We start from the raw sequence: 21,873 nt of genomic DNA, 5'->3' as shown, positions 1-21,873 counted from the left end.
TGAAAATATTGAAAGTTTGTGAGCATATGCTTAAATAGAGTGAGGTATTGTATAGATACAAAAGAACCATTCAGTATTTATGAGGTTGGCAAGTCATACAGGTTTATTTTTCTATCCATTTTGGGACGGCAGAAATGTAATAAGACATAGCAGTCTGACTTAAAAGTTGAATAATAGTCAAAAAACTAAATTCAATAAAAACACATTCGTCCAGAATTAAACCTTGATAATGACATAAAGGTCATCTGAATTTAAGCAGCAGCAAAGGGGTGAGTGAGATGGTTTCAATAGAGATCAAATGCAGCTTCCATTTAAAAAATGCATTAGCAGTAAGACAAAAACAAAATGGTACACAATTTAAGACCATAAATGTATGAATCAGCAGCACTTGTATACAAAGACTATGGTGCATAAGTAAAAACACAATATTCAATTGAATGCCTGTTCTTTCCTGATGTAAACACACTTTACACATTAATTTTATAAATATTTTTCAGCTTTAAAGATGCACGGACAAAATGTGGATTTTTTTTTCATGTCTCCAACATTTTATGATAAAAATGACCCAAAACATTTTGAGAAGAAATTTCTGCTGAGTTGTATTTTCATGCTGATAAAATATAAAATTGGCATGCTAGTTCCAAATTCCAAAGCTGCTCTTTTTGGGCATGTCGAGTTTTTTTTCTTCCTAAATTATTAGTACATGCATAAAACTGGCCATAATATCCCTTTTAAAATAGTAAAATGTTAAATAAACAATGCAGTCAAGCCTGTTTATTTCTTTCTTTTTTTTCATTTCATTGTCTATTAGACCATATTAGATTTTTTTTTTAGATTTTATCTTTTAAAGAAAACAACCAGGACGGCCCGGTGGATCAAGTGTTTAGCATGTCGGCCTCATAGCTCTGGGGTCCTGAGTTCAAATCCAGGTCAGTCCACCTGTGTGGATAAACTGGTCCAGAAAATGAAGGGAAAAAAAGAAATTTTGAAAAGTTGACATGTCCAAGAAAGAGAAAAAATTTGGATTCCGCAACCAAATATTAAGTAACACACAGCTGTTAGACCTAACTCAACAAATATTGTGTTCCTCGCTAAAATTCATTAAAGTGTGCAACATGGGGCATAATTGCAATCCCACATATCCCAGAGATTGCTAAATGTTCATTCATAATTATCTCAACCCGTTACTTTATTTTAGGCTGCAACATAATTTAAAGGGCAGTGCAGATGACACAAGCGTAAGCCAACATAAAGTTCCCATACATATGTTATTTTACTTAGAACAGTTACATAAACGTAAAGTGCAAGTGTTAGAATGCTTATATACAGTCTAGGTTGAAGGGCACATTTTCACTAACAATACTACCAAGCAATGTGAAATTGAAAGATTATGGGACCAAATACACAGAAATCCCTTGTCACCCGTCTAAATTCATGTGTGTACGTGTGTGTGTGTGTGTGTGTGTGTGTGTGTGTGTGTGTGTGTGTGTGTGTGTGTGTGTGTGTGTGTAGGTATTTTTCCCCTGCAAAAAAATGAGTTTATTTGTTCATCACTGTGTCATACAGCTGGATTCCTTCTTTGACTCTGTTTCAATCCATTTTTTCTCCACTTCCACCTACAGAGGAAAATAAAATAACATTTTGTTTAATTGTAATGACAGAGAGCAACTATTGCTGCAAAAGTTTCAATAATAGAATGCATAGCAAATGTGCATAATAGATTATGGACAAATTAAAACACTTTCTGGGTATATCTTGCAATTACAACCACATAAACAGAATATGCACATGCAAAAATAATAATTTTCTGCAACAAAGCGATGTTGTCTAATTGTGGGTTTCTTATTGAATATGAATACTTTTGTGCAAAGGTTCCCAATCTATTAAAACTAACCTGACAATGATATCGCGTCCAGCTGGTCACGTTTTTCTGAGGCTGGATGTCATTGACCGTTCCCAGTGACTTGATTGTAGACTGTGACACCACGGCACCCATAATCTCACATTCCATGGTGATGAAAGGATACCAGTCGCTGGGGATTTCCTGGTCCGATCCGAGCTCCAGTTTGCAGGAGAATGAATGAGGGTGGCTGAATGCTGCAAGAGAGCAAACAAGTTAAAGTTTAAGGGCCGTGTGCGCCGCAAACTTGGAATTTGCACAAGGCGATAACAACAGGGCAGCAGACCAAAATGTAGCCATAAATCACAGAAAACTACATTTTATCATCCAGTCACAACCAAAGCATTTCCTTTTCTGGGTCTCATGGTTTCAGGCTTATTCCATACGATTTTGCACAAAAGGCAAATTACACAATGGATTAGTTGCTAGTCACGACAGGACACATACCTTTACAGAGAAAAAAAGCCACACACAAATGACAGTTACAACGTCAAGTTAGAAAATTTCAATTCCACCAGATGTATTTTCCCCCCTAACATATGCCAAAGCAATGTTGAGCGTCAAAAACTAAAGGGTTCCTCAGTTGAACTATATCTCACTTGGTGGCTTACTTAAGGCTGTGTGCTGTATATGTTTTACCTGTATTCTTTGCCGGGAGTCTGTCAATCTTCCATATGACAGCAGAGTAGACGTTCTCGTACTTGACGCTGCCGACTGACACCTGCATGACAGGCTGCGACTGCAAAGTGCTGACAGAACCCAGGCAGGCATTTCTGTTCATACGAGCCTTTAGTGATCGCTGGCGCAGTAAGGCTGCTGTTTGTGTCACTTTGACCCATCCACTCGGTACAGGCACTCGCACAACTACATTCTCACACAGTGGATGTGTGTCCGATACACCCAATGCGGAAATGAATGTTCCCGACATATTAAGAAAAGCCTGTAACTCCACATAGGCCCCTTGAACTGTCACCACGGCTTTAATCGAGAAAGGAATGTCTGTGCAACCCAAAAACATTGTCTTATACCGCATTAGCTCCACTCTACATGCGTCAGGAGGGCAGAACTTTACCAGCCTGGATGCGCGAAACTCTGTTTCGTTCACACACTGGTGGAATTGGCAGTCTGTGATGTCCATCCAGACCTCAGTGCCATCTTCAGATCCATAGCTTGCATTGGAACGCAACAGGCTGAGATCGTTCAGCGCGAGAAAGCAATCCCCAACTCCATTCAGGAAAGCCAGACAGTGAATTTGTGTAACGGCGGTGCGTTCCATGACTTCTCCAAATCTATCTTGTTGCACCCACAAGTGGTCGGTGATCTGCAGTGACAGCTCCTGCTCCTCATAGTTCCGCCTGGGTTGGTGGAGCAAAGGTAGCTTGAAGATCTCCTCCTCCATAGAGACCACTAAGTCTTCCATATCTGTGTGTACAGTGGAGCCCAACTTGAGCACTTGTTCGACTTCTGCTTCATGACTCACCTCCAGTTTGGGGTGGAAGCGTTTCTTTTCAACGTAGGTGAAATGTTCAACTTTCACCGTGAGGACTTTGCGGGGTTCACTGTGGCTTTCTATTTTGAGGTCCGATAGCCGACAGTGGGGCAGTAGTTGAAACTCTTTGAAGGGTTTCTCGAGCCCTTTCTCGTAGTACATCTGCAAAACACCCCCTGGAAGTAAGCGAAGGTAGATTGGTCCCCATTGCCTCGAAGACATACGGTTCTTTTTTTCAGGAATCCTGAGCATTATAGGCCACCCATCTCTCCGGTGGCTACGAAACAAACCCCGAGGGACAAACCCACTGGGACTCTCGCTTATCACCTCGCATTTCGAACTGAGCCGGCTCTCGTCCCTCTTCTGACTATCAGTCCCACCATTGTGGTCTGAATCTGCCCGCAGACCTTCAAATTGGTTGCAAACCAAAGATAAAGTGTTCTGGAGGTGATCGCGTGGGGGTTCGCTTCCATCTTTGGTCCGTATAAAGAAACGTGGGAGACTATTGTCGCACTCAGAGTCTGAAGAGGAACTCCCTGCATCAATGCTGTGATCCGAGCTGTCCCAAAAAGGGTTTAAGTGTCCAGAATTCCCATGAAAAGTAGGAAAGGGGGATGGTCCACCTGTGCTTAGATTTGGGGTTTCCACTGCAAGAGAGGGAACAGAAGCTGCTGATTGGTTGGTAAAATTGTGGCAGAAGTTGCTTTCCTCCCTGGAATTGGAACGAAATGGAGAGTCGAGGCTTGGAATGCCGCTCCTAGGGGTGGAAAGGGGTGTGTTACTTGAAATAGAGGAACGTCCACTGGCACTCGACAGGCTTCGAGGAGATTCCAGAGAACCGTTGAAACTCCAGGAAGTGTCTCTGGTAGAAGGAAACACTAATTTAAGTCCATTGGGGCGTGGAAGTGCCACTTTAATACACTCTGGTGACTGAAGTGGCTTTTGTGGGGAGGCGAGGGGTGTGTTGTCATCTTCAAATGTTACCCAGTTGGAGTGATTGGTGGAACACATGGCTGATAGCACTTCCCAACAAAAACTCCTGCTTTGCTTTGACACCTGTCTCACGGAGAGGAATTCTTATCTGCATCAAAACAAAACATGGGAAGTAATTAGAAATTTGTGTCAGAAATTAAACAAACTATTTCAGTGCTGTTGATAGACATCTAATCACATAGCAATTAAAAACTATATTAAAACTATCCCTAGTAGATGTCTAATCCATTTTAACTGGGAATATCATTCATTCCTTTGCTGTTGTCCTTCCTACTTCAAATGATTGAGACGCCAATTAACAACATTTATTATTGTTAACAGCGCGAACATGTCTATAATTGTTCCATGAACTATGCATGTGTTAAGATTAAATAAGACTAAGTATTACCACGTGTGGTGGGATAGTATAATTAGATTAACCAAATCGGGGGTTTTCTCAGCGCAATTATGTGGTATTTAGCATTGAGGTGATAAGTGAAGCCTGTCCATTTTAAGGTTTCACGGGTGCCTTGTAAACTGACTGTTATAAAACAATAAATCAAAATGATAGCTTTGTGTCCTGAGTATTTTATAGTTGTCTTTCATCTAAAATGTAAGTGCTTGATTTGAGATGGGGGATATACTTTATTATGGAGGATTTGTGCAAATTACCAATGATCAACTCTTTACACGCCATCTGAAGACTGAAATTACATTATCAGTCCTTCGTCCCTTTAAAACAAAAAGGCCTCAATTTCATTTTATGGAGATTCCAGTGCACTGTGGTATTTAGCTATAAACTTTTCAGGAAGTTCACCTACAGCAAATAAAATCAAACGCTAAATATGGCTTTTCCATCCCCTCTCCATCTCGTGTTTTCTATGCTGAACATCTGCTTACTAAGCAGCACAGAAATGAAATGCTGCTAAATTTGTACAGGACAAAATAAGAAATTCCATTTATTCCTTAGGGACAAACAATGATGCACATAGAAAATAGAAACGTACTCCTATTAGTCTGAAAATCTGAAAATGCTACACTTATTACTGAAATCAAGTTTGTGCAACTTGGGAAAGGACACTCACATTGTGACTAACCCTATATAAATACAGGTGAGTCATATCATCCATAAAGTTAAACTTAAGTCTTATAATGTCACTGATGTGTTTTTTCCCTGCAGCAACACATCTGATTAAAACTCAATTAAAAAAAAAAATCAATAAATTTAAGGTCATCATCATGTGGTGATGGGTGAGAAATCACAATATGCCCAATGATTAAGTTTAATTCAATTCGGCGCCCTTCAAAAAAGGGTGCAGTGAAGTTAGATGAACAATAATTCCACTGTAAAAACAAAACGAAAAACGTTATTACAGAGCAACCCAATTGGACTTGATGGAATTACATCAATTGCACTTGGATGGATGTTGATGTGACCACGGTGACTGTGATCAAATGCAGAGCCAAAATTACAATGACCCATTTCCAGGGGCAAAGTGTCGACTCATCAGTCAGCGAGCAGAAGAGAAACTGCTGCTCTGCACATATTGGAAACAAAACATGCAACAGCCATCACTGGTAAACCGTAATTAACTCAAATTCTGTGGACTTCAGCCCTTTCCCTCCCACCAAAAATAACATAGGCCACAAGCATTTACTCTTTGTCTTGCCATTGACAACGTTACATGTCGACGTCACTGCCACCCAAGTGTAATTGGATTGGGCATCATGTGAAACGTCCTTACAGAACGCCATCCATCCCAGTTCAAATGGAATTGATGTCTATAATACAATACATTGAAATCATTTAGACCAGTACATTTTAGTTTTATTTTTTGTTTGTTTTTAAGTCTACGGCTGGACCTCCTTCTCAGAAAATAAATTAATTGATTAATTAATTAATCAGTTATTTTTTTTAAATGTACAATTTAAGGTGAATAATCTGTTCAATGTACTATAAATAAAACAATAACAATGTATATTCTGATATTTGTAAGAAAAGTATAGTTGTGAATTTGAAACTATTCAATGTACATTTTTAATTAGTAATGCAAAACATTACCTTCACGTGATATATCATTTTTAATAGTGATTTTATATTTAAGTATAAATGCTAAACTAAAAGTGGAGGACACGCCCAGTTATTATGGGCAAGTGTACTTACTCATTGTGATCACAGTGCGCATGTTTATGTAGTAAAGTTGGGGAAACAGTTGAGAGGATGCTCTTAAGAATAGATAGTAGATCATTAGAAATCTGGACACGTTTTAAAAAAAAACATAAAGAGCGTGCAAACTCGTCAGATAATCGTATTATAAATTAATACTAAGCGGAGCTCAAAACGGAGCGACTGACACCGCCGTCCGAGCTGCGTGTCACGGACACGCAGGCCTTTCTTCGGGTTCGCCCCTGACGGCATTGTTTTGATTTTGCCAACTTTACGGAGATCTTTGCCAATATTTGAACATGTTTCAAGAACCGAAGCCCTTAACTCAATCGCTGCACGACAGACAGACAACAAACGCCGCAAAAATGCATTCGCTCTACTTCGACCAAAAAACTTACTTGTCGTTGCGATGTGGGACGTCACGCAAATGATCGCGACTCTTCTGAACCAAAGTGATTTGTTCCTAATGCGATACTTTAAAGTTCATAAAGATCGCTCACTCTTTGAGGTCATCGTTGAAAATTGATGGACGCTGATCTCCGCTTGTCAGTTATGTTCAAAATGGCAGAGAATCCCGGGAGTGTTGACTGTCCTCCGACGGGACAGCGCAGGAAGCAACAGCGTTGCGATGCATTCACGAATATGGGAAAGAACAAACTTTAACTTCCCTTCACTCAGGGGCGTCGGTACAGTATAGTTCTGCGCATAACGTTACAAAAATGATCCAAATTGCTTTATCAACCCTAGATTTCTTTATATCATTGCACATATACATGCCAAGTGACATTTAGTTGAGTAGTCTTGAATTTTGGAAGTTTGAATAAAGCACTTTCATTGCAATACAACTGTTGACAATTGCAATGACTTGCAACAGTTTTGCCATATATGTGCAGCATTATTGACAATACAATGAGTACTAATTCCCTTATAATTACACCCATGCTCACATTTGTTTGTATTTGATAAGCCTGACATTGTGGAACTCCATCTCATTTTCTGAACCGCTTTACCCTCATTGGGGTAGCGGGGGGTGCTGGAGCCTATCCCAGCCCTGAATTGGTGGCCTGCCGATCGCAGGGCACTAGGAGGACACCCATGCACACTCACACTCATACCTAGGGGCAATTTAGAGTGTCCAATCAGTCTACCATGCATGTTTTTGGAATGTGGGAGGAAACCAGAATACCCGGAGGAAACCCACGCAGCCCCGGGGAGAACACGCAAACTCCATACAGGTGGATGTGACCTGGATTTGAACCCGGTGAGGCCAACTTGTTAACCACTCGCACCACCGGGCTGTTGTCTGTCATTGTTTCTTAGGTAAATAAATCGATGATTTATTTCAAGTTATGTCATAAAACATAAAGGCACAAAAGAGACAACAAAGGACAAACACATCTTGATATCATCACCCTTGCAGAACAACATATTTCCACTTCCAGAGCACTTTGATGGTTTTGTAAACACTTTTGAAATATGTTCGTAGAAGAGTACTAAAAACGTGCAAAGACCGAGAAAAAAATTCAGTCTGATTTGCTGACTTTTGCTCAACTTTTTCGCTTCTTCAACCACCAGGATTGTATGAATCTGTAGACAGGAGAGCAATGGAACACCCAGTTTCAACTTCCAAGAGCAGTGGTTCTTCTCCCTTTGCACACGATGGTATGGAGGTGGGAGTGAAGTATGCTAGAAATGTGGCCAAGGGAGTATTTTCCCAAGGTACCCGCTCGCAAAGAACCGCTTGTGTGGTAATGAGAGTAAGGCGTGCTGAAAATGTGGTCACGAAAATAATGCTTCTCTCAAAGAAAACATTGTCGGCATGGAAAACAAGTTGGCACTGGAAACCAAGCTCGATGAAGAAGCATCCATTTTCCACATTGTGACAAATAGCTGCAGTTGTAAAATAAATGACCTGCTCACAATTGTTCCCCCCCAAAAAAGCTCTCTTGAATAGTTAAGTAGGTTGTGAATTTTAAAGTAACACTCACAAGTTGAAATGAGTAACGAGCATGTAAAGGCAGAGCAAACAACAGATTAACAACACATCCCTCCCCCCCCCCAAAAAAAAAAGTGATATCATTGAATAATAATCTTTCTACGTCAACATAAATGCCTTTTTTTCCCCAGTGGTCAGGGTGGGACTTTGGCAAAAAAACAAAAAATCGCAGGCAATGCATGAATAATCAGTCAGAAAAATCATACTACAGACAAATGGTTATTTATTGTGATTTACACATTGTGGGCTTTCATAATGATACACCGTGAATAGCCTCGTTTTTTCCATTGTGGACAATTGGCAAATCCTCGTCACCGAAATGGTGAGTAAACCAGTGCCAGAATTCCTTGATTAACCTCATGTCACAACAAGTCAGAGCTCAACTCCAGTTGTGAATTTCCCACTGCACGAACCAACTTGTCTAAGCAACAGTTCAAGAGTCCAAGCAGTCTATGCATCACATTTGACAAACTTTATGAGACACACCCAGAATAAGTAGGTACAGACATCACATTTATTAAGAAATATTTGTAATTTCAGGAATGCATACTTTTAATATACTGTATATTTGTATTTACCATAGTAGTTCAATATACGTGATAAACAAAAAAGTTTGAAAGAATTGCAAGTCAAAAAGCTTCAACATTCCGACAAAAAAAAGGTAAATTCACACCTACTTTGGTACATTGGGAACCAAAAAACTACTTTAACAAAGACCACCCGCTCATACAGTACACATTTTAAGCTATAAATTGTCTAGCGTAAACGTCCATGTAAACAGAGTTGATCAGTCTGTGGTTTTAGCAAGACATTTTTGTCCTCTTAAAGTAACGGTCCAGAATAATGAAAGGATTCAAGTGTTTAGTTGTTGATGGATCATAGGGAGCCCTCCTTAGATTATGCAAGTTAGAAGGGTTAAACATTAAAGGCATAAAGCCGTAAAGCAATAGGTGCATGTCAAAACAGTCACACTAATGTTTTGTGTTCAATAAGCAGCAGTAAGTGTATAGTTTTTTCCTTCTCACACAGAAAGGATAGGAGAAAAAGGCCGATTGAGCAATAGGGTTTGGTCTTTTGGGTTAGCAAACTTATTCCATTTCCTGTGTTTCATTTGGAAGGAAATCTGTTCCTCTCCTATCCTGCTCCGGCCAAAAGGTCAAACAGCTTCCGGCACAATTTGTGATACTGTGTTATGAGGAAGAAAAAAAGGCCTCTTCAGTCATTTGTGAGAGTTCATAATGCCACAGTGTTCGTAGAGTGTAGAGGATTCTGGGGCTCTTCTTGAGATCTGGCTTTGGTGGTGTGGTGATGATCTCGATATCCGGGTGACAAAGGAGAGTGGGTGTGAGGTGGTTCCATAGTGACTCGAAGGTTGGCATGATCCCAAGTGAAGCAAATCTTTTTGGAAAGGATCCAGCTAGCGACTTTTGTTCTTTTTTGAATTTGCCTGCCGAAATAATATAAAAACAAAAGTCAGTTTCGGCTCTTTATTATTCCACACATGCACACACACTCCTCAAGATAAATTTAAAGCTTGTTTATGTTACATTTTTACAAAAGGCATAGGTACTATACTTGATAAATACCCAAGGTATGTAGTCCGGCACTATATTTATATTATATACTTTGTCTATTCGCAAAGGGGCAGAAGGAAATTCAAATGAGCACTATTATTTACTATATAAATATATAAAAACACAAACGCACACACACACACTCACTGAGGCTAAGCATCAGTGGCACAGGAAAATGACTGAATGAATTCAAGTGCTTCATATCAACAGTACAAAAAAACAAGCCGAGTCTAGTTTCAGTCCCGGAGAAAAAAAGCACTTCTCATTAACTACATGTGCTGTCTTGCCAGTGAGCAACGCATGCTACACAACAGACCTCTTCAATTCAGAGCTAATGTTTTTTACAGATGCTGCCCACAATTGTGGTAGCCATCCGACCCTGTATAGTTAACACACTTGGATTCCTGACCTCCATGTCTCCTTTGTAACAGGCAGAACTTTTAAAATGTCACAGTTCACAGTTCTCAAGCCCACCCCACCACTCAAAATCTTACTACTTTAAATTGGTGTGATGTTATTATCTGATAAATGACACGAGTAACATCAAAGCTATTCGATTTCATTTTCAAGCCTCCTTAGAGAAAAAAAAAAACTTTCATGGAGTGTACTATTGGAGCCTTGCTATGACGCATATTCCAACAGACCCTCGTGATGCGAGCACCTCACCCAACAAGCTTTTCACGACGCAAGCATCGCCACAAAACAAAATGAGTGGCCTGAGGGGAGTAAATGTTCACCATACAAGCAAAATCCAGAAAAGCATCTCTGTCACTCAGTTCAGCGTCTTTGAATGCCTCGGCATCCCTTCTTTGGGTGGCATGCATACTCTCTTTTGCTTTGTCTCAGCCTCCCACTAGGGGGCATACAAGAAACTCGCATTAAAAGAATCCTTCATCTTCTCACCTGTTGCTCTTTCTCATTGTTTCGGATGTGTCCATTAGTAGAATTGTGTAAGGAAGTGCGTATAAATAAATCATTGGTGCTTACAACTCAATCAAACTTACATACAGCAGAATTGTTGTTTGGTTCATGTCATGCCTCGTTTCCTTAATGTTGCACTTATATACAGCTGCCCACTCTCCCTCCTCTTGCTCGACTGGGTCACGCTTTCGGCACAGAACTAAACTTCATTCAGTCATAGTAGTAAGTGCTAGGAAATAATGCCTTGAATTATTAGGGCTAAAATGGGAGGTCAGGAGAAGTGTCGCACACATTAAATGGAACTCCGTTATGACGGAAATAATCATTTAATTATACGAGCGCGTTCACATTACGAGCTTGGTCATGGAATGGATTTTGCTTGTATGGTTGATGGATTGAGGGTCTACAATATTAAATAGACAGAAAGGTCAGCTGAATACCTTGTTGCCCAGTTTGAGAGTATCGATTTCCTCTCTCTGTTTGCTCAGCGTCTCGTTCATACTACACAAATGATCACTCATCATGCTCAGCTGGTCTTCGTAGCTCCTTTTGGTCGTGCTCAGTTCATCCTGTGTGACAGAAGACAATCATTTCAATGGGAGGTAGTTGGAGATATATATTTTTTTGTTGGTGAATCAAGTTACCTGCAGGTGTGTGATGTTCTCACTGGCTCGTTTCATCTCCTCAACCACATTGTCTCGTGATTTCTCAGCAATGGCTAATCTCTTGGCCAAAGCGCGACACTAAAAAGATAAGTGTGGACGACATTTTTAATCGTTTGCATTTATGGTGCATGTTTAAAAAAAACACAAGAAAAATAGAGAAAAGTTTTTCAGAGGGATAGTTTAGTATGTCAGACAAAAAAGGAGGATTGGCACTAATTCCTACTCCAGCAATGCAAGTTGCTGGTAAAATCGAGATGCACAAGACATCATCAAAATTCTAACCAATTTGTTAAGTATAACAAAAAAAATGTACGTGTAAAATAGCATTTTAGTCCACTGCCAACATTCTTTAAAATGCTATCTTATTCTCTCAAAAACAAAGTTGTTATATTTTGAAATGGAGGCTTCACCTCAGAGTGGAAGTGAACCGCTTTGCTGTCTGACACCTGAAGCTGAGTTGTGAGCTCTTTTACTCTGGTCATATAATGAGTTTTTATCAACTGCTCTCTGGATTCCTCATCTCCCACCTGCAAACCACACGCAACATCCTGCAACGTTACACTTGATTTATCCATGGAAATTATGCTCCTTTGAACTTTTTCCATATAAATGCACGGCTACTCACGTGCTCAGCTGTCGGCACGGTACACAACATGCCAACCTAGAGACCAGAGAGGAAAAACAAAGTGATTGACTAAACTGCAACAATTAAAACCATACACAACATTTTGGGTCCGAGTAATTCTACATTGTGAACCTTTAAAACTGCATTTTACTCTTGTGCTGTCTAAATGTTATCATACAAAAAAAAAGCATGGGAGGAACATGGACAAGTGATGATAAGTGTTACAGGAAATGAGACATTTGGCCATGGAGAAGACATTTTTCTCCCAAGATAAAACAAAAACGAAGAAGTGACTTTACCAGGCTGGTGCACATAGTTTCCTTAACCGCAGATGTCTCAACTTCCTCATGGTTTTGAGTCAGTGTACTTGTTGTCCTCGAGTTCTGGCCAGCCCCAAGAGTCATAGCGAGCTGCGCCTCCAGGTCTGAAATACGCTGGTTCTCCTTTTCCAGCCGCACCTTCCCCAGCTGCGCTTCCAAAAGCCAATGTTCTTTTTCTTGCTCAAGACGTGCAATCTTCTCCTGACTTTGCTGCACCTGCAAGAGGGAAGCAGATAGCCACAGGGACAAATACAGCAATTTAGGAGATAAAAACCCCACTATTTGCAATGCACTAAAAATTCATCCTCTTAAAGTCATACCTGTTGAGTGAGACCTTCTCTACTCTCAGTAGAACTTGTGAGTACCCGCCGATTGGAAAGTGCCTCTCGATACGGAATGGACTCGGGCCTTGGCTAAATATGAACAAAGGTTTCATGACCACAAAATGATAACAGAATTCATGTTTTCAGTCCAACATGGAAAATTACACTAGAAATATGTCAACGCTCTAAAATAATTAGAGTGTTCTGTCCAATGAATTGCATCAGTGTCAGCAGAAAGCGATCTAGCAGTTCAGGGATTACTTACCTTTTGAAGCATGTCGATGTAAGCAGCTGCTTTCTTTTTATTTGCAAGCATAGTCTCGGCTTGTAAAGGGTTAAGTGCAGCTGTGCTTCCTCTGGGACTGTACACAGATGACGTGAAGAAATCCAAATTGTTGCTGAAGAATGTAGCAATCTGCAAGAAACGAGTAATAGACAGTCTCGTAAAATTCAATCCTTTGTCTATTAAACTAAAATGGGTAATATGTAAAATGCCTATAAGGGTTGGATTGCCCCTTAAGAGGCTAAATCACCATTTTCTTGCTTCACAGATCCTGTGCCAATGTGTGTACAAGCCACAGCAGTGAGGCTTCCATTATCATTTATCAATAACTACATTATAGCTGGGACACAGCTGTAAAAAAAACATGATTTTGACAGTATTGTTTTATAGTCAACTGCTAGCTACCAGAGCACTATACTAGAAATTTAGCATTATAATAGCACTGTTGCAAAATCTCCAGTGTGTGATGCGAGGCTTAATGTGGTGTGTTGAGATGAATGAGAAAGTGGCTGCAGATCGCCCCCTATCGACTGTACCTTGCCAGTACTGTTGGTCAGTGAGCCCAGAGAGCCCAGCAGGCACTCTGTGGTGGTGAAGAGTTTTTGGGAGGAATTTGGGAGCTCCTGCTCTAAGGTGGCTTTTTGATTGTAGTGCTTTGACATTTCTGCATGCACACAGACACATAGAAAAAAAGAAGAGCAAGAAGGGATGGAATTATCTTGAGACAAATGCATACGTAAATGTAGTGCTTGGGACTCAAAACTGCCCAGATAATAAAAGCCAATATTTCCCGAGAGTAGACATAAGTTGTGGCAGACATTTTGAAATGCCAATATACTGTTTTGGCCACTCAAATGCTAGTATCCGAGATTGCCTGCACATTAATGTGAATGAATGAATACATGAATATGGAGACTCCCAAAAGTAAAGACATGTCAACTTCAATTCAATGAGCAAGTATTTCCATTACTTATTTATGGATGCCAATATATGCTTCAAGATGACAACAACAGGAGTAACTCAAACCGTAAAGTCTACAACACAACTTGTTGGAGCAGAAGCAAAACGGCTGCTTACCTTTAACAGCATCATTGAGACTGTGCAAGCAGGCTGACAATTGAGTGAAGACTGCAGAGTAGCTACTTTGTGGCATACCGTCTTGACGGACACCTAACACAAAAGACGGAATATGTTAAAAATTAAAAGGGGAAAAAAGCCATTGCATCTTCTGTGACAAATTACAACTACTGCATTAAACAGATTTAACGTACTGGGTAATGTGAGTAACTTAATGTAGCTCTGTAGTTTGTCAAACACTGAAGTGACTCTCTTCACATCGTTCTGCAGCTCTTGATTCTTTGCTGCGAGGGCCGTAGTGCAAAGTGGTGTCTGACACTCCTCCTCTAGGCTGGGAGGAGAACACTGTTAACAAAAGCAGCCTTTTCCGCTCTGTACCCTTATCATACAAGTTAAAGAACACTGCTGACCTTTTTAGTTGATAAGGAAGAAGTTTTTGTAGGAAATGGGTGTACGAAGAGAAATTGTCACTGAAATATTTCAGTTTGTCTACCGTCTCCTGCAATTCAACAACAAGACAATATTGATTTAGGTTAGAGATCCATATACAAGGCCTAGAAAAATGTGTTTGTCAAATAACTTCTCACCAGCACTGTGAATGTGTCCTCAGTGATACTTTGGTGCAACTGCAAAAAACTGTCCTCCAGAGGGCGCACGTATACAGCATTCTCGTGCAAATACTGGGAAAACTGGAAAAAAACGTTTGTAACCATAAGACTGTCTACAATAATATGATCAAATAAAGTGTATATTGTTTTCTTGTGGTTTAACTTACCTTCTGATTCAAAGGAGTAATGGGCTCAATAGAAGAGTCCAAGGGATAGATATGGACTCTCTGCTCAGTGTATGAATGATAGTTCAGAAGACCCGCCACCAGGTCCTGAATGAAGCTCAAGGCTTGACCAGCCACATCCCGGGCTTTTAACTGAATAGTTATAAAAATATGATTTAGTACATTAAAATTAAAGCATGTGCAAATTTTCAAAATTAACCACAGATGAGAATCTCCCTTCTACACCCACCTGATGTCTTCGATTGTGCGCTGGCACATTTAGGGTGTTGTAATCACTAAATTCTGGAAATTGGAGGGACAAGAAACGTCAATGAGCAAAACATTCCTCATCATCAGTGTTGAATTTTTGATGGGTTTAAATAGGGGCGTAAAAAGAACACTGTCAGAATAACATTTTTTTATAATTCATGATTTAACCTTATGTCCACATTTGTGGTTTAAATAATGTTAACGTTATTCTTTTTTAAATTACTACAAAGAGTCATTGGTTCTATAAAGGTATAAACACAATTTGCATAAATGTAAATTATTTTAGCATTAATGTCAACAAAAAAAAATATACACATTGTCATTGAGTTGAACTTTGAAGTAGCACTCACTGGTGTCATTGAATGGCACTTTTTCCTGGATGACGCTGCTGCTTTGTTTCAATTGTCTGTTGAGTTCTGACTGGCATCGTCTTAATTGCTGCTGACTGCAAACAAAAAAGCGCAAAACTCATTAACCGACCAGGACCCAGCTGTAAATCCTTGATCGAGACAAATTAAAAACAAGAAATCATACCATTCCTCAGTTCTCAATCGGCAATCTTTTCCCTCCTTCTCCATAGTCTGTGTTTTAACCTCATCAAATTAAGAAAAAAAATGCAATCAAGTCAGCATGTAAATTAATGTGCAATCACTCTCTTGTTTTTTTTTTTTTTTTTGTTCTCACTTCCAATCGCGCCTTGTCACTCTGTAGCCTCTCAATGATTTCTGTATACTTAATGGTGAGTCCGTCCACGATAGCCTGGTGATGCTGTGAGTTGCTCTCCAACTCTTCTAGACGTGCCTTCATCTCAGCCTCTTGCCTCTTATGCAGCTCTTCAGCTTCATAAAACTAAAAAGCAAAAAAAATATAAACATCATTGACTTAAACATTTAAAAAAAATAATAGTCCTCTACTTGAATGTGAAGCCTTTCATTCTCTTCTATCTTCTTCTGCAGATCCTCATCAAAAACACTTTGCGTCCGCACACTGTGATGTGAGGGAGAATCTCCTTTATTCTGAAGGGTAAAAAACATTGGTGTTTAATCATGAACATCCAAAAGTGTGTAGTTTAGAGTGTTTTCTGAGATAAGCATGTTTTTAAATAGTATTCTACAATTTTAGTGTACTACCCATTCACAGTAATATAATGGTTGCTTTATATCCTTTTAGTCAAACTATTTTTGGCTTGTGGCTTTCTTCCATCATTCTAGTAACCAGTACTTATAATATTGAAGTATGGCAACAAAACTGCAACAAATGTAAGAGATTAAGTTAGTTCGTTTTCATTTTTTTTTTCCCATATGTTCACACCTTTGCCTTTTTGCCCTTAGATTCACTAGCCATCAGCTCTTCTTGAAGCAACTCCACTCTCTTGGCCAGCTGCTGGTTCCGAAAAGTGAGGCTGTCCATTTCCTGCTCCTGCTTCCTCACTTTCTGTTCCCTCTGCTTCACCTGATCCTGAAGATGGAGTACAAACCAGTTAAATCAGAATAATAAAGCAGCAAACATTTGGATGGAGCCTCGGAAAATCCCTAGCCTCTTTTGCACAGAGGTCAGGCCAAATGACAATGAGAAAGTTTTAAAAATCACATTTGATTGTCTTTGTTCACACTGCCTTGAAAAAAAGGCTGGGTCACTTTGTAGAATCAGAGTTAAAGGGAATTTAGTAGGAAGTTGCAATTGTTACGGGATTCTGGTAAGCAGGTAGGAAGGCTATGTGTTTTGCCTGTTAAATTATTTGAATTGAATTTACTTTGAGGGAAGCTGAGGTGGCTTGTTCATCAACAACCCCTTTCTTCAGCACCTGGTTCTGGGCACGCAGCTGTGAAAACATTAATGACAGTAAAATACACATGCATTAAAACAGTAATTGTTAAAGCCAAATAAAGTGCATTAGCCCTTTAGTGGATATCATTCGAGCAATAGTCAAAATGGTTAAAACCCTGAAGTATACTGTCGTAATGGTGTGTGGTGGACAAGTACATAGTCAGCACTTCCTGACTCAAATCACGGTTTACTGAGAGATCAGACAGGAAACAACACACACTGGCCAATGTGCATGCTGTCAGCTGACAGGGGGAAAAAGCATTGAAAGCCCATAAAAGGATGAAAAATTGACTAAAATTCCTAACAATCGAATAACATTCTTGAAGACCAATAATGGGTTTATCCTTGCATTTCCTTTTTAAAAACTGGTTTTACTTAATAGACTTTAAAAATAATAAGTTATCAGATGACAAGTGGGAAAAGGAAGAGGATTTACCTTGGAGTACTCCTGTGCCAACCTGGTGTATTTTGTCTGCAGATCTGTGACATTAGCCATATTTATTGGCAACTTTTAGCCCCCCGAAATCGCAAGCAATATTGTCCTCGTTTCGGTTGAGAGAACTTTTAAAATAAAGCTTCGATCATCAGCTGGGCGGTCGGTCCCGAGTGAAAAATGATGGCGAGCTCAGATTAGCAAGACATCAATTATTCTATCATTGAGATCTGGTTTTAGCGCAACAATCAAAAATTGGTTGCCTGTGAAAAGAAAAAAAGGAAAAATGTCGCCCCATTGTTTCCGGACAACGCAAAAGTCGGAGGTCATCAAATTTACGCAATGGTCCCAATGCGGATGCTATTCGAACTTCACAACGATGGGCTGGATAATAGCATTACATGGGATGTCAGCACGTAGCATGCTAACTAGTTTTAGTTAGCAAATTAGCATAACATACCCCGGCGAGGCTAAAGAGCAGATTAATAAAGCCATTGCGGAGGTGTCTGGCAAAATATTTCCCACGAATCAGATCAAACAGGAAGAGTAGCTGTAGTTATACGAGTGAAAAAAGCACTGACAATTTAGCCATTATCTACAGTACTTTGAGTTTGTTTTTATTCTTCGGCAATCCGGCCAGTGAAAAGCTCATTGGTCAGAGTTCAAGAAAACAAACTGGTTAGGGCTTCATCATATAACGCCCTCTGGCGGTTGGATGTATTGGTTTGTTGTGCCGCTTATACAGGATCACATTAGAAAAATATTAAACTGAAATAATAATAATCTCTATTTAGTATTCATAAATTAATCTGTGAAATCAGGGCAGATAAAAGAAGAATACATTTCAGAGAAACTATGATAATCTCACCACCATTAATTTCTTTGTTTAAAATTTTAGGGAAGGTGATTTAAACTCTTCAGGTGATTTACAAGGCAATGATTCATTTGAAGGCGTTTTTATTATTATTATTCTTTTAACAGATTTCTAATGAACAACTCTAAAATCAATATTTCCTGAATAACATTAACTAGGTGTAGATGCAGCATAGTAGTTAGTTTTAGATTGCAGTATCTCCTAATTTAAACTCACAAAAATGGTGCATACTGAGCATACTGTGAAAATGTATTTTACCTTCATTATTGTAGTTATTATCATGATAACATTATAGTTGTTAGATTTGGGAGTATGTGGAGATTAAACTTTAATTATACTGCATTGAGACAAAACAAACGTCTAAGAGAGGTGTTTCTTATTTAGTTTGCCAAATGAGAATTGGGATCCTGCCTGTTGTTTGCCACCATGCAGAATGAGTGTATCCTATTATGTAAATACAAAGTCCTAGATGCCCTCAAGGAACCCAATTTAACTAGTGCAAAATTGAGTTTGAATTAAAAAGGAAGGTAACATCACTCCACTTCATTATTATACCTAATTCCTCTTCGAATTGCTTTCACGCCAGTGATGAACTTTGATAATAAAGAATTCTAAAATGGAAAGTATTGTTGGCTATTGAAAGATGCTCTTTTAATTGCGTGACCTCATTTTCAATCCAAGTGAAAAAGCATGTTTCTAATGCTGCCATCGCTGCTCCGATTCTCCATGATTAATTTCACCTAATCCATTCGACATTAATCTCCTCATGTAGTCACTACATGTTAACATTTCAACAATTTATATGTCATTGGATGCACCACAAGTATCTACAAAAACAAGTAAATATCCTTCACCCACATAAGGAGCATCCTTCCCCACTTTTCAATGTGGAAAACTCACACACTGCAGCCAGTGGCTCCAGCATTGTCTGGTTGCCTGGCAACTGTCGGCGTGGCGTGGTTGCTAAGGCCGTGTGGGAGGGGGGGTGGTGATGCTGCTCTGATTTCCAGCTGAATTGAGTCAGTCAGTAGGGAGAAGCCCCACCTCCCTCCCTACTTCCAGTCCACACACAGAACTCTATTGAACAATAGTGCAGCGCCAATGGCCCTGAGGCTGGTCACACAAGCCCTTGTTCAGGGTCATGTGCTCATCTCCCCGTCCTCAATGACAAATGAACTTAGAGCAAAGAGTGTTTAGGGCATACAGGAAGAGAGGATCCCCGCCATCACTGGTATGTCCCCGCCTTTAATGTAAGGTGCAACTTTGGCAATCTGCCATGTTGGGAGAGTGAAAAAGCATAGCAGGAAGAAGGAGGCGATGAGTGGCGGAGGAGTCGTACACGTGGTGCCGAACGCAAATTGTGCAGTCACAACACGATTAAAACAGCCGGACTTAGTGAGAAATATTTGCCAGCTGTGACATGCTAATGTGAAAACCAAGAAGGCTGTCACATGAATGGTATAGTGGTATAATTAGCTTATATGTAGTACTATTAGGGTTTCGACATCACGGCATGTGGCAATGGTGATCTGAAATGTCCAAACGGCAAGTCCAGGTTCATAAGAACAGACAAAGTGTTCATAGCAATAAGAAGAACAGGTTTTTATTAATAGTTTTGTAATACCATATATAATGCAATTGCATATCTTTGGCGAAAATAAATCTTATGAACATTTTCTTGACAGAGGTTAGCATACAAAAACCAAAAAATGTGTCATCCAAAAGCCATTGCAGACACAAACCGGCCTGGCAGTCTTTAGTTATTTTTAAAATCAATGCAATTCAAATAATATCCATACAGGAGCTTGAACAACATTCTGGGAACCACATGACTGATACTCAATAAAAGCTGATAAACAACAGAGCAACTGGTGTTGTGTGGCATTAGTCTTGTGGCAGTCCTAAATGTTCTGTGTTGTGTCACTGAAAGCAAAAAAAAAACAAACTTTCATTTGACAAGTGCTACAAAATAAATGAGGGAGAGAATTCTCTCTGGCATGGGTGGGGAACCCTTATCATTTTTTGGGGGGCAATTCAGTTTATACTTTTCTGAAGACGATCACATTTGTGCAAGTGGAAACCCCTACAAATCAGATTGATATTTACTATTATCACCTCAAAAATCCCCATGTGTATCATAGTTTCTGATTAAAATTTGTCGGTCTAACTCTGGCACCTGAATTAAATAGTGTCAAGATTTAGGTTCCCCACTCAGTTCAAAATGGATCTGGGATCTGCAAGTACAGGAGCAGTCTTAAGACTGCATGTGTCAGTCTGCTCCAGTTTCCAGTGACAATCACAACAGTTCACAACATCTGGAAGCATGACTGATGATTGGCAGTAGTATTCTGTAGTTAGCTCAAGTAATAAAAATTTAAAAAAAAAGAATCAAAACAAAAAAAAATGCAGACAAAATGTAAAATGATTGAATCCGAAAATCTACAGCACAAGAGGGAAATGTGACATTTTGCACATTCCCAGGGCATACATCAATTTTGGCAGCAAAATGAGGGTTTAATGTGAATCAACATGTTCTGTTAAGGTTAAGAATAAGCAAAGAACATCTGGCAGCCAAACTTGAATTGCAAAAATAAACAAAACACCCACTCTATGGACAATTGGCAAAAAAATACAAATCTGAATCATTACAACACAATAAAGAAAGGGAAAAGGATGTATTGCTGTGAAATAAAAAGCTTAGCAAGACAGAATACTTCTTATGAGAAAAAAAAAAACAAATAAATGTGCCTTGTCATTCTTTTCAGATGACCAGTGTTTAGATGGCATTTCCACCTGATAAATTAATATTATAAATAAGGTAACGATTCATGAACAATACATTTTGTTCTTCTTTCACAGCAAAATAAGACCAGTGTATGCACCAGTTACTGTACGTCTGCAGCATCTACTATCCAGTCTGTTCGCATTTCTTTTTAGTGCCGTTCAGAAAAAACCGGGACATATAATCATGACTACATTTTATTATATTGTGGCAATTAGGAAAGAGTCATCATGGCCCTTTGCAGTTTAACATCAGTGGCACAGTGAATTGTTTGGCACCGACCTTTGCATGTTATACTTGCAGCCACTTGAACAAAGCGTGGTGCATTTTCTTTTCTTTAAATGCTTGACATGAGATTGCAGTTATGTATACCTGTTCTTGTTACGTGTTATACTTTTGCTTTAAAACCCCTAAAATGAGAAATGTGGTTTACAACCTCCCGTAGAAAGCCGAATGTATGCAATCAGCTGACAGTAAACACATTAGAGGGGTTTTTGAACTTCCTTATTTTGTTTTAAGGAGGAAGAACTCTGAAAAGGAACACCAGCAATCGACCGGAAGTGAGGACTAATCACGAGAGCAGCACAAAAATGTATACAGATT

General features: G+C 39.5%; 2 protein-coding genes across 3 annotated transcripts; both read right to left on the bottom strand.

Moving 5' to 3' along the window:
• Nucleotides 1-76: 76 nt before the first annotated feature.
• ston1 (stonin 1) lies at nt 77-7,164 on the bottom strand. Of its 2 annotated transcripts, none has more exons than XM_077729373.1 (4): nt 6,927-7,164; nt 2,540-4,470; nt 1,895-2,097; nt 77-1,616 (listed from the first exon to the last, which is right to left on the bottom strand). In XM_077729373.1, exons 2-4 carry the CDS (start codon nt 4,398-4,400, stop codon nt 1,551-1,553), a joined length of 2,130 nt encoding a protein of 709 aa, XP_077585499.1. In that variant the 5' UTR covers nt 4,401-4,470; nt 6,927-7,164; the 3' UTR covers nt 77-1,550. The 2 variants fall into 2 exon arrangements, with proteins under 2 accessions (XP_077585499.1, XP_077585500.1); XM_077729374.1 differs by having other exon boundaries at nt 7,029-7,164.
• Nucleotides 7,165-9,016: 1,852 nt separating this feature from the next.
• On the bottom strand, nt 9,017-18,289 carry ppp1r21 (protein phosphatase 1, regulatory subunit 21). Its single transcript, XM_077730145.1, has 22 exons — nt 17,618-18,289; nt 17,108-17,176; nt 16,666-16,812; nt 16,269-16,370; nt 16,039-16,203; nt 15,889-15,947; nt 15,705-15,799; nt 15,335-15,387; nt 15,088-15,237; nt 14,900-15,001; nt 14,723-14,811; nt 14,507-14,643; nt 14,313-14,405; nt 13,772-13,899; nt 13,218-13,367; nt 12,950-13,042; nt 12,609-12,845; nt 12,310-12,345; nt 12,095-12,211; nt 11,664-11,762; nt 11,460-11,588; nt 9,017-9,971 (listed from the first exon to the last, which is right to left on the bottom strand). Exons 1-22 carry the CDS (start codon nt 17,675-17,677, stop codon nt 9,942-9,944), a joined length of 2,340 nt encoding a protein of 779 aa, XP_077586271.1. The 5' UTR covers nt 17,678-18,289; the 3' UTR covers nt 9,017-9,941.
• Between the last annotated feature and the right edge of the window lie 3,584 nt (nt 18,290-21,873).

The sequence above is a fragment of the Stigmatopora nigra genome, chromosome 12 (assembly GCF_051989575.1).
Source record: "Stigmatopora nigra isolate UIUO_SnigA chromosome 12, RoL_Snig_1.1, whole genome shotgun sequence".
Classification (NCBI taxonomy): domain Eukaryota; kingdom Metazoa; phylum Chordata; class Actinopteri; order Syngnathiformes; family Syngnathidae; genus Stigmatopora; species Stigmatopora nigra.
The sequence above is the reverse complement of the archived record's forward strand: the minus strand, read 5'-3'. Positions and strand labels throughout refer to the sequence as shown.